The sequence below is a fragment of the Polypterus senegalus genome, chromosome 3 (assembly GCF_016835505.1).
Source record: "Polypterus senegalus isolate Bchr_013 chromosome 3, ASM1683550v1, whole genome shotgun sequence".
NCBI classification, from domain to species: Eukaryota; Metazoa; Chordata; class Cladistia; order Polypteriformes; family Polypteridae; genus Polypterus; species Polypterus senegalus.
The window spans coordinates 208,637,476-208,651,157 of record NC_053156.1 but is presented as its reverse complement, the minus strand read 5'-3'; the positions used below and the strand labels follow the sequence as shown (position 1 = coordinate 208,651,157).

Below are 13,682 nucleotides of genomic sequence, written 5' to 3'. Positions count from 1 at the left end.
TATAAATCAGATTACAAAAATGTGCACAATTTAAGTAGTCTTCTGCATACATCAAGCAAACAATAACTCTGCCTGTGTTTATTGTAGTTATACCAGATGTCCAACTTTGCAGCATTTTTAATAAAGTACAAAGGGGGGAGGGATTGTGCAACTTTATTCATAATGACACTCGCTTTTTTATTTTTTATTTTCTCCTTTACGCACCACATATTCAAAGTCTTACAACTAAAAATATTTTCTTCCTTTGTTGCTTTCATATGAGGTCAGACGTTACTGCTTAGGTTAGGTGGTTGACATTTGCTGTCACATGCAAATATAAAATAAGCTTAAGGTTAAGTATGTTATAATTCCAAAAATAATATATATTACCTGCCTAGCAAATTGCAGCACAGCATACTGCAAGCATATTCTGATTTCTCCTTCTTTTTGGAGTTTGTTTAAACCTCAACAGAGTTGACAATGAAAGACATACATGAACATATATTCATAAAGAGTGCGCATACGTTCGTATATAGTCCATAGTTGCTGTGCTTGTATTATGTGAATTACAGAGAAAACAAATATCAAGTATGTTTAGATTGTTCCCAACTGAATATTTATATATTCTGTTATATAACGTATCCAAGTTGGATGCGCAATTTTAACACAATCGTATATTTGAAAGATTGTAAATAATGTCTATTTGTCTCATCATGCACATATTGTAAATATCATTTTAGTAGGTTCATTATATTTTCCCTCTTCTGTATTCAGTTCAATTGCTAATTTTGATTTAAACAGTCTTTCTTGATTACTAGACATCAGTTTTGAGTTATTAATATGATAACATGCAAGTAGTTCAGGACACTTTAGATTTATGACATATAACATTAAGTGACCCTGTTTTTCATTTTATATACATTCCTAATAGATGAGCATTTACTTTTTATTTGAACCTAATAAACATCCATCTTATACATTTGTAAATAAAAAAAAAAAATCCAAAGTCCTCCTGTAGTTTAAAGATATGCACTGAAGCTAATTAGCAACCCTAAACTGTCCTGGTTTAAGAGAAAGTGTATGTATGGGTCTAGTGTTCAATATAAAGTAAGGCTTTGCCTTACACTCCGTTTTAACAGGATGAGGTCTGATTTTTTGTGGCCTTGCAGTGGAAGAGTGGGTTCAGAAAATAAATCAGATCTGTCTCCTAACCCACTTTGTCTTTGGTATATTTAGCGTGCATGGTTCTACTAAATAATGCTTATTGCTGCTTTATTATGAAGCATGTCTACTGTGTTCCTGTCCTTGTGTGTTGTCCAGTGTCAAAAGTTTTCTGCTTTGTAATTACATATGCTTTTATTTGTCTGTATCTCTTCATGTTATTTTCTTCTTCTTCTGTCCTCTTCCTTTTGTCTCTGCCTTACTGCTTTCAGCGCTTCAGCATGGAGGGAATCTCAAATGTCATTCAGAATGGCTTCCGCCAGACCTTTGGCAACTCAGGTGGTGATAAACAGGTGCCTCTTTCTTTTTCACACTCTTTAATGTGCTTTTTAATGTATGTAGCATTTTCTTCCTCTTTTGATAATGTACAGGGTGGGCCATTTATATGGATACACCTTAATAAAATGGGAATGGTTGGTGATATTAACTTCCTGTTTGTGGCACATTAGTATATGTGAGGGGGAAAACTTTTCAAGATGGGTGGTGACCATGGTGGCCATTTTGAAGTCGGCCATTTTGGATCCAACTTTTGTTTTTTCAGTAGGAAGAGGGTCATGTGACACATCAGACTTATTGGGAATTTCACAAGAAAAACAATGGTGTGCTTGGTTTTAACGTAACTTTATTCTTTCATGAGTTATTTACAAGTTTCTGACCACTTATAAAATGTGTTCAATGTGCTGCCCATTGTGTTGGATTGTCAATGCAACCCTCTTCTCCCACTCTTCACACACTGATAGCAACACCACAGGAGAAATGCTAGCACAGGCTTCCAGTATCCGTAGTTTCAGGTGCTGCACATCTCGTATCTTCACAGCATAGACAATTGCCTTCAGGTGACCCCAAAGATAAAAGTCTAAGGGGGTCAGATGGGAGACCTTGGGGGCCATTCAACTGGCCCACGACGACCAATCCACTTTCCAGGAAACTGTTCATCTAGGAATGCTCGGACCTGACACCCATAATGTGGTGGTGCACCATCTTGCTGGAAAAACTCAGGGAACGTGCCAGCTTCAGTGCATAAAGAGGGAAACACATCATCATGTAGCAATTTCACATATCCAGTGGCCTTGAGGTTTCCATTGATGAAGAATGGCCCCACTATCTTTGTACCACACCATACCATCAATTTTTTTGTTCCAACAGTCTTGGAGGGATCTATCCAATGTGGGTTAGTGTCAGACCAATAGCGGTGGTTTTGTTTGTTAACTTCACCATTCACATAAAAGTTTGCCTCATCACTGAACAAAATCTTCTGCGTAAACTGAGGGTCCTGTTCCAATTTTTGTTTTGCCCATTCTGCAAATTCAGTGTGCCGATCTGGGTCATCCTCGTTGAGATGCTGCAGTAGCTGGAGTTTGTAAGGGTGCCATTTGTGAGTAGCTAATATCCCCGAAGGGATGTTGACTAATGCCACTCTCCAGTGACATGCGGCAGTGCTACGCTGTGGGCTCTTGCTGAATGAAGCTAGGACAGCCACTGATGTTTCTTCATTAGTGACAGTTTTCATGCGTCCACATTTTGGCAAATCCAACACTGAACCAGTTTCACGACACTTAGCAAGCAGTTTGCTAACTGTAGCATGGGAGATGGGTGGTCTTGTAGGGTGTCTTGCATTGAAATCTGCTGCAATGACCCGGTTACTGCGTTCACCAGACATCAACACAATTTCTATCCGCTCCTCACGTGTTAACCTCTGCGACATGTCAATGGCTGTAAACAAAGAGAAACCTGTACATAACTCATGAAAGAATAAAGTTGCATTAAAACCAAGCACACCATTGTTTTTCTTGTGAAATTCCCAATAAGTTTGATGTGTCACATGACCCTTTTCCTATTGAAAAAACAAAAGTTAGATCCAAAATGGCCACCATGGTCACCACCCATCTTGAAAAGTTTTCCCCCTCACATATACTAATGTGCCACAAACAGGAGGTTAATATCACCAACTATTCCCATTTTATTAAGGTGTATCCATATAAATGGCCCACCCTGTAGTTTAATTACAACAGTTTCAGTATGCCTCTTCCCAGTTTTGCTTGTCATTTTCCTTTTATCCTTTAGAATATGCATTTTTAGAACACACTTATAGATGTCAGAATTAGCATCTTCAGTAGAGTGTCTTTTAAAATGGATTTCAATAGATTACAGATTAGACTAATCTTTAGAGCAATGAAAGTTACTCTCCTTTTCCATCATAATTTCCTCTCTGATGTGTCACATTATTATACTTAAACACTAATGTATTTTCTTTATAATATTGTATTTTAATTGCACTCTCATATGCATTTAACATTTTCAAAATTGAGTGTTTATATTTAATCAACATAAATAAATGGCCACCCAACATAATTAATATATCAAACATTCCTTTAGTTACTGTTAGGTAGGAAATCACATTTCTATTAACATTCTCACTAAACTGCGTTACCTTGTTCAATTTTAACTTCATGAATGTGTGGTGCAATTTTCACTGTGTAAAAATAAATGAATAATCACAAGGTAAATTTGAATAAAATTCTGCAAAAACATTTACCACTTTTAACATTTTTCCTGTTAAACTTGTACATATCCTAAAGGATAATATATGCATTTTTCAAGTCATTTGTTTTTTTCCAGAATCATGTTCTATACTAAAGTAAAGCCTTTCATTAAATTTTGAAATGTAGTTTAAAACATGAAAAAGTTACAGGGCAGGGGCCTTAAAAGTTACATTTATTTTTAAGCCAAAATGTTCTTGAGTATTGATCTACATCTTGATATTGCTTTTATATTGTAGCACATCATATCCATATATAGGTTTTGAACAATATATATATCTTTCCGAGATTCTGCTATTTTAAAAGAAATCAATGGCAACATTTCACAAATCATATTGTTGCCATTTTTGCTGATTTATGCACTTTGGGAATGGCCAGCACCATATGTTCCTGCAGGAGTAAGGGCCCTGTATCCACTTACATTTGCCCCTACTCTGACAAACACACACACACACACACATTTTCTTTCTTACTCTTACCGGGACAAATGAGAATGCAGGAGGAAAACTGGAGTACCCAGAGGAAAATTAACTTGGACAAAGGAAGAATATGTAAACCGTACATGGTTGTTGTGTGGGATAACACGTTCAGAATATTCGCTGGTAACTTTATTTCTTAAAAATTTATAAACACTAGGGGGCTGTGCCTCCTGCTTGGTTCATGCGCTAGCCACTTCGCGGCTCTGCCGCGCGCAAAAGGGAAAGTGAATGTACAATTTAAACAGTTTATTTTCATGGGAATTGTTATATATGCATAATAGAACTATTTTACATTACAGCGAGCAATTAACCATAGTCAAAAATAGTAAAACGTAATAAATTGAAAGAAAATTATGTTTCCTGTTGAGTTAGAGGTATTCGTTGCATTACATGTATTTGATATTTGATCCTTTTGGCTTTGAAATTAACATGCAAATAATTTTTAAACTTAGTTTTACTGTAAAAGTTCAGTAAAAACAATATTTGGAATTAACGTTTCATCAATAGTGCATTGAATGTTGATTCCGTGTTTGGACTTGCATCATGACGAAGTAACATATAACTTGAGAGAATATGGTTTCTTTCTCTCTAATAAATAAATCGACTTTTTCAAATGTTTGTCCCTGTGATATGCTAATTGTTGTAGCAAAAGCTATTCAAACGGGAAACTGTAAATGTTTTAATACAAATGGCATATCAAGATCTCCTTTGGTGTCTAATGTTATCTGCGGAAAATGTACTACATTACCTTTCTTGTTGCCTGTTAAAATTTTACAAATTAGAATTGTTCGACCAATTATTAATACAATTAAACTTGTCCTATTGCATAACCCATCACTCATACATAAATTACGCAATAACATTGTAAATTGATGTTTTCATCTTCCGCAACTGTTTCAGCATAGTCTATTGATACGCATTTAACCAATTTGCCATGTAACTGATCAACAATTTTCATGTTAATTCGTTTGACTTCATCGTTTCTCTGTGCTAGGATTGCTCGTGTACTCATTTCTTCTGTTGATAACCCTTCGGGATGAAATTCTTCAATAAGATTTAGACACAATACATCTTCTTTTATTGGGAACTTAAAGTGAGGAAAACGTAAAAGTAAAAATTTATAATAGCTTGAGAGCGCAGGAATTGTGTCTGACAAAAGCATTCACACGAATGAGAGGACCGTGGGCGTGGGCTGTTAACCGGAAATGTTTAAGAGGAGGGCGGGACCCACTCTACCAACTTGAAAAAATCTCTTGACAATAGTCTCGTCTCGTCTCAAGATTTTCTTTTATAATAGAGAGATATAACATATATCAGAAAGAATAAGGTGTTCCATTTTGAGAAACTGCCTAAAACATAAGTAGATGAAACATTTAAAATTTGAAGTGTAGTGAGAAAGCAAAGCAATGCAAACAAACTACCAAGCAACACGTCTTTGAAATCTCCTTGGTTGCCATGCTGTTTGGAGTAGGAAGTGGAGGTTCTTGAGAAGAAATTAGTGACATTGCTTTCAGAAATTAGAAAATCTAGTTGGTAAATGTTTTGCAAAGGTGGTAACAAGAAAGGACAGGAGGTTTTCAATTATAAGTGCTCAAATTATAGGATCTCCAATTTACATTTTGACCACTGCCACCCTAACCTTAGTTAAACTGACTCCATCTTATATACTGACCCCCCCGAAGCTCTCCAAAGATGAAATCTTAACTTTAACTGCTCCTCTTAATGTTTATCAATTTAAAAGTGCATTAGATTCCATGGAAAGTCTCCAGACCCAGATTGGTTGCCAGCTGAAAATTTTTAGTGTTTTAGAAGCAAATTATTGCACTCTCTTTTTGAGATGTTAAATTCTGCTATCTCTTTCACTTGAAGGACTTGGTTAACACTGCAAAGTAACATTATCACTCTGTTGTTAAATGTAAGGTGAAAAGCCCACTGATTGTTCAAGCTATCAACCTGTCTTTTTGAAGAATTCCAGTGCTAAATTGTTTTCTAAGCTTGTGACACACAGTCTTGTCACACAACTTCCACCCATCAATCCATTATCCAACCTGCTATATCCTAACTACAGGGTCACAGGGTTTCCGCTGGAGCCAAACCCAGCCCACTGCAGGGTGCACACACCCACACATCAAGCACACACTAGGGACAATTTAGAATCGCCATTGCACCTAACCTGCATGTCTTTGAACTGTGAGAGGAAACTGGAGTACCTGGAGGAAAACCATGCAGACATGGGGAGAACATGCAAACTCCACGCAGAGAGGACACGGGAAGCAAACTCAGGTCTTCTTATTCTCTGGCAAATTATGCATTTGATGCAGTAGGTGGTGATTTATATTATTATGGTCAAGATATTTCATTCATCTCCCTCTGTAGTTACTTGTACCAGCTCAAATGTATTGCTGCTCATCTGGATTTTGAAAGAAGCCAGTCAGGTTTTCCTCTCTCTTTCTTTCCAATCTTTCTCAAGCCTTTTGCACAGTGGTGCCTCTGAGGATAAGAATCTGTGCCAGAAACAAATCCTGTAAAAGCCAGGAAAAAAAAAAAAACTCTCACTGTTCCAGCGTGGTGCTTAGGTTTTATGCACTTGGGTCCCAATCCAGGTAGTTCGTCATGTGATGGGTACTGCAACACGCTATCAGCGCACGCTCCCACCCTCAAGCCTTTAGCCATGGCTTTCTGAAAGTTAGAGCTAATATCTCCTGTAACTTCATATGGCACTTGCCACAGAATACTGTTCTATGCTGACAATATCCTGCTCTTTCTCTGTGACTCCCCTTCTGACTCCTAACCCCCACATATTCTGAATTTATTTAGCACCTGTAAGACGGTGACTGATAACAAAATCAGCTGGTACGAATATGCTGTTTATCCCAGGTATCTTTTATACTAATTACTTTGGAATGCCAAAAAACCTTCCATCAGACATTCTGCTGTGATCTGTGATAGGTCTGATGACAGGGTTGTCACATCTAGAACTTTATCTTTTGGCATTTATGCTTGGATCTGTTTGGTTCTGGATGGAATCTTATGATCTTCTTCAATCTAGACTCCTGAGTAAGGCTAACTTAACTTTCTTGCCGAAGCCTGCATTCCCTTACTCCAATATTTCACAATTCAAACTTATGTATTGGGGAAAATCCCATTTTCATTTTCCTCTGGGTTGGTTGTAGTACAGTTTCTCCATGCTAGGTAATATTTTTGATAAATCTGGACTACTATCATCTAGTTGCTTAGGTCAGAGTTGTCTATACCATCTTTCTCTTTATTCATAAAACTTGGGTTTTTCTAACATCTCATGCCATTTGTCTATCCTCTTCCTCTTTCTTCCCATCGTTTGCTATCTTTTATTCAGTCATTGGCATCTACAATGAAACCTGTTTCTGCATTGAATGCAGCTGTGTGTAAAGCCTTTTAAGCCATTGACAGTTCTGTTTGTTTAGTACCATAATCTTCCCTTCTTCACTGTTGCTTGGGGTGGGATTTCTAAAAATATCTCAATTACTAGCGGACCCAATTTAGATTTATACATTGTTTCAAATTTTAATTCTTCACAGACTTATTTCTTCCTAAATCCATTTCTGTCTGCTATTTTTTGTTCTTTTTGAACTGTTTCCTCAATCTAGCAGTGGCTGCTTTCTCAGCGTACAATGACACCTAAATCAATTCTTGTCTCTTACCAGAAATACCTTTGTATAGTATCTTTGAACTTCTGGAATATGTGTTTTTTTAACGTTATGTTATTAGAACTGTCTGCATCCATGATTGACGTTCTGTCCAGCCACTATTTTAAATAAGCTGTTAGTCTTTGTCCATTTAAAAGTCCCTCAGGGCTTTCTTTACATGAAGACTGGCGGGCAGTCTTAGGTTTAAGAGCTGTGGTGTGCGTATTTTTTATTATTGTAAAAACACTTCAGTTTACAATTGCTTGTAATTATAATTTGTGTTTTCCACTTGTCTAATTAAAATTTGATATGTTCATATTTTCATTAATTCCAAGTACACCTCACTACAACCTACTGAACAAGGTGGGACTGGGTGTTGGTAAAGCACAGTTGCAGTGTCAGTCATTTCTCACAGCTAAAGCTGCATTCATGTGGTGTTGCTCATGTGTCTTCTCTCATTGTGTCGAGCATCCTGGCTTCAAAAAAGGTTGTGAAATAGTTGAAAAGCCCAAGAAAGATCAAAAGGGCATTTCTTTGAATGTGAAACATAGGTAAAGCATAGGTAAACAGCTTTATTAAATACTTTTAATGAAAGAAAAATGTCTTATTAGGGCTTGTGTTGATAATTAATGTTGTTATTAACCAAATTATGTTAATGTTCATGTATTGTGGTGTTATTTGACCAAAAGGGACATTTTTGGGGCCAAGAAATGTTTGTTTATTTTTCCATTTGATTTAATCTAAATTATTTCTTCATGGCACAAAAGTTTTTTTTCTGGAACAGCTAGGTCATGCTCCTGAAAGCTGAATGGTTGCTATTACTGATAAGCAATATTTGTCAGCTGTATGTAATTCTTTGAATGGGTCAATCCTGTATTTTATTTTACTTATTTTTGTAAATTAACTATATAGTCATTGTAAATTTTTTATTTTTGTTAATGGCAATAATGAAATGTTTATAAATTGGTAACCACTACTTATATTAGATACCTAAACTCATCTATTACCAGTTTGAGAATCTCTCTGGTTTTTTAAGGCAAATTGTAGAGATTTTTAGGTGCATGTTTAATAATGGGAGACATGGAAAAATAAAAGCTTTTAAATTCAAATTTGTTCAGATTACAGATAACTGTCATTTTTTTTTTGCTATAGCTATGAGTGATTGTTGTTCCTTTAATAGCTGCACTTCTTCACCAGTGCCTTTCTTGCATAATTTCTTTTTTTTTTTGAGGATGCCTAACATAGTAGGGCTCCAGACTGATTAAAATGGTCGCAAATGCAACTAAAAAAGGCTTTGGTGATTATCATTTCTACTTAATTCGCCATTGCCAAATGAAATTATTGAAACTTTAAACTAATTATAGCAGATGCAAAAGACCATTTTTTTTTATTGTTAAGCGGATGTTATGCTAACATCTGTGTCGGTACGGGCTATCCATTGGATAGCCATGAGCCACATAAAGGCTGGTTTATACACTTGACGTGTCTGCGCTGGGTAATTGGGACTCATGGCAAAAATGTTGTCAGACTAGGAGAGACATGCGTGAAAATATTTCTAACTAAACGTTGCAGAGCCTGTGTATTCCAAATGGTGAATTTCAAGCTGGTTACGCTTGTGCCAGAACAATAAATGATGCACTGAATATAACGCAATCTGCCATCAAAAAGAAAGTAAGGCATGAACTGCATTTGAAATTCATCTGCCCATCATGTAGGATTCCTGTTATGAAAATATCTATATAGTGACAGTCCATTCTGATTTTGCGCAGGCATACTAAAATGTGACTGTTATGGATCTCCTTGTGTTCAAGCATCTTTGCATGCTGCTTCTCTTTTTGATTTAACACATGCCTCATGCAAAATGCCAGCCTGTTCGTCAGTAAACATGTATTCACAACCGCTGGCCCACTGTTTTCCTCATGCACAGCAATGTCATGAAGTCTGCGTGTTTTTTTTTAGGTGTACATTAGTGTCATTTTACTGGGGTGCTGTTTGATTGATGGCGGACAGTACACTAAAATAGTATTGATAAATGCCACTTTATTAGTTGTTACTTAAGTCATTTTGGTGTGTGCACAATATGTTCTGTTACCAATAAATTCTTCAATGGGAGCTCATCAACAAAGAAACACGTAAAGTAAGATTCAGTACAAAAAATAATAGTAATAATTAAAATTAATAATTCATTATTTGACACCCAAGAACTCTGTAGAAAGACATTTTAAAATAAATGTACTAATTCACTTTCATGCCAAACATGATGCCTTGCTCTTAAACATTTATTCAGGTCATTTTTTTTAATGGAAAAGAGAGTAAAAAGACAATTTCTACAGGAAAGTCTTTTTTTGTGGAACCTCTGTCATATGAGTGAGTAAAACTGTGTGAATGAGATTTAGGTTCTATCAAAAAAAAAAAATCCCTTGCCTGACATTACCACCCCTTTAAACTGGGGGAGGATCTCATTTTCACAGCAGGCATCATTATCTTATAAAACTCTTTTTCCTGTATACTTCATACACAGTTGATCATGATAGATTAAAACTGATCAAACTGTGAACAGTTTGTAGTTAAAATGTCTTTAATAAGCCTATCATACAGTAATCTATTGCACGCTCATATCTCCTGTGCCCCTGCATCCCTTCTACCAGAGGGAGCACTCGTTTCCACAGCTGAGCCTTTGCTTTTGAAATGTGTGCCCCTGTAAGCTGCTTGCAAAATGAACACTGTATTGTTAAAATTGTTCAAAATGTATTCTAAAAGACTGTATACAGTCTTCCATATTAATTTCATATATAATGTGCCTCTCCATCCCATCCACTTTAGGGGACACTCAGATTATGAATCTTACTGACAAAAGAGCTTTATTGCACAGATTTCCACAATATTCTGCATCTTGTTGAGATCATGCTTGTTCTGTCTGTTTCAACAGCTAAATGTAAGTGTGAAACTCACTCAATGTCTCAACCTTGGAGTAGTTAGTCACAATCAGCACAGAAGGCCCATCAGTTGAGCAGTTTCCCAAGCCCTTTGTCAAACACTGGCTCACTTCAAACAAGAGTAAAAGAAGGCCAAATGACATTGGATGGCCCTCTTACACTGACATTCTGATGATCAGTGACACAGCTCAGAGCCTGAGTAAAATGCACAGTGCTTAATGATTGTACATAGTTTGAAAGTTACCCAAATCATCAAGACAGACATAAAAGCACAACAGAAGGATGCATTGCACAGGAGAAAGAAAATAGTTATGCACACATACATTGAGGTTAGAAAGGTAGGAGATTAAAGATTTTACTTATTTGATTATTTTGCACCTAAATCAAAGCTATTGGCTCCTAATTTTTTTTTACTTTTATGAGCCACTGGCTCTTTGAAGTGAATTTTTGTTAGGAGCACTGCATAGCAATAATTCATGACTGTAGCATAATTTCAAGCAGATTTTACTGTAATTTGGGGGATTGTCGAGTCTTTAACACTAGAATTACCAGAGCCTACGAAAAAATCTTGAAATGCGTGTGTTCCAAATAACAATCTATTATTTCCACTCTAAAACTACACTTCACTCCCAGATAATCGAGGCATGAGCTCGGAGAAGTTTGTGCATGTTCTGAGTCGGTGGGGGGATGGAATAGCCGGCTGCTTGCAGTTTGTTTTTATCGGCACATTTACAGGACAAAGGAGACTGGCGGAAAGGTGAGAACGGTTTTAAGAAGTGATTTAAGGTGGGACGGATCTACGAGTTTTTTCGTAGGCTCTGGTAATTCTAGTGTTAAAATTCAATTGTACCATTTTGCAAGTCTTTGTTTTTTTTTGTAATTTTATCCCATATTTGCTTAGAATGTTCCTTCATGATGTATGTTTTGAGGGCAACATGGTGGCACATTAGTTAGTGCTACTGTCTCTCATTTCCAGAAGCCTGTGGTCATATCTTGACCCAGATGCTGTCAATGTGTTATCTGAAGACTCTTCATGTGTCTGCATAGGTTTTGCTCTGGAACCTGTAGTTTTCCTTTCCATAACCCTCAAATGTGCATGTTAGATCGTCTTACTAGATTAAAATCAACATACGTTAAGATTCCGTATTGTAACGCAACAAACGGTGCAGAGGCCCAAAGGGCAAGGGTGAATATACATCTAATAATGATAACCTTTACTGAGGAAATACAGAAGATGCACTAGGCTTCCATGTTTATCTGTGTTTACTTTATAGGTCAATAATCATTTCTCTGAATATTCATTGCTTGAGCTTTTCAATTAACATAGATTTTAAAAATACTACTACTACTACTACTACTACTACTAATAATAATAATAATAATAATAATAAAAATAATAATGTAATTGTACCATAATCTTAACAGTTAACATTATTACTTAAAACAGTAATCAAATGAGTGACATTCACTTAAAAGTATGGAATATGAATAACTTCTTAATACTTATTGTTGTATATTTTGATGTTTCCAGAAACTGCAGCTTTTACCTTTTAAAAGTTATTTTATTGTTAGCTAATATATCAGTAGACACACATTGCTAATACTGATTGGTACTTTATTGTTACAGCATCATCCATAGCTGAAATAAAATAGTTTTAGACCAATGACATCTGTATGGTATAGAAAGTGAGGATAGATAGATAGATAGATACTTTATTGTGCAGGGAGTAAAATAACACGCAAATAAAATATCAGACACTGGATTGTATTAGGTGGTAGTGCTGGACGGTATGACCAAAATTCTATATCACAGTATTTTTCAAAATTATACTGGTTTCATGGTATTCAACGGTGTTTTTTTCCCATGCATTATTGGATGTTAACCACATTTTCCAATGCAGTTACTGCAGTAGACTGGCTAAGAATAACCTATACCACAGTCATGACAACTGTACATTGCACAAAAAAATGTAATGTGCACACAAGTATTAATACAGGTTTGCATGGCCCCATAAAGTGATAATTTTCAAGGGGGTGGCACTAATGAAGAGAAGGAATCACATTGCATGACAGATGCAGTCAAAATATAGAACCTTTTTATTGAACAAATTTTGCATACAACTTAAACTATAATTTTGACAGCATATTTTCAACCATCCAAAGAGACATTTAGACAGTAAAATATCCAGAGGTGCTTGTCAAAAGTTGTATTGCACTGATCATGTCTTCGAAAAGGAATAAATACTAAATATTTTTTGTAAACCAACAACACTTTCTGTTAATGTTAACAATCTCAGTCCACTATAGCTATATGGATTGTAATGGCGTTGGTTATCTAGCTTGCTTTTTTTTGTCGTAGGCAGTACCTCTAGCAAATGCATCTACAAGTGACGTCTGACTCGAGTGTCCTGTAGCTTTTTCAGTTTTACCTGAGGACGTGAAGGGTACCAATCTTCGTTCCATACATTCATGGTACCCCAAAGCATGTTTGCGGCTAAGGTGGTGTAGCAAATTGTTCGTGTTGCCGCCTCCGGCAACAAATTTAGCTCAACGGCATTTGCAGTAAATAGTGGTTTGGTCCATGTCCTGCCTTTTAAAACCAAAGTATCTCCAGACAACAGACACAGCTCCTTTTTTTTAGAAAAAGTTCTTCTGTGTCATCATGTTCAACTTTATCGTCTGTTACAGGTTCAGTTTCAGAATGTTCTTTGCCCATTTTCACCGCTCAATAACTCCACTAACGCATGTACTCCATTGCATGTGTGTTTAACAGTGTAGCAGTGAAAAAGGTGCCCCCTTAAAATAGTTTCTCGCTGCGCCACGTTCCAAACGTTTTTTAGGCTATTTAAACTGGTGTTGCGG

General features: G+C 36.3%; 1 protein-coding gene across 2 annotated transcripts in view; it reads left to right on the top strand.

Moving 5' to 3' along the window:
* LOC120525794 (fasciculation and elongation protein zeta-2-like) overlaps positions 1-13,682 on the top strand; it is a 112,714-nt gene that overhangs the window by 73,860 nt on the left and 25,172 nt on the right. Inside the window, exon 6 of one of the 2 annotated variants that reach the window (XM_039748392.1) lies at positions 1,413-1,493. The exons of the other annotated variant lie outside the window; for it this stretch is intronic. Within the exon in view, the coding sequence (XP_039604326.1) occupies positions 1,413-1,493 (81 nt within the window). The remainder of the gene's footprint in view (positions 1-1,412; positions 1,494-13,682) is intronic. 2 annotated transcript variants of the gene reach the window in all.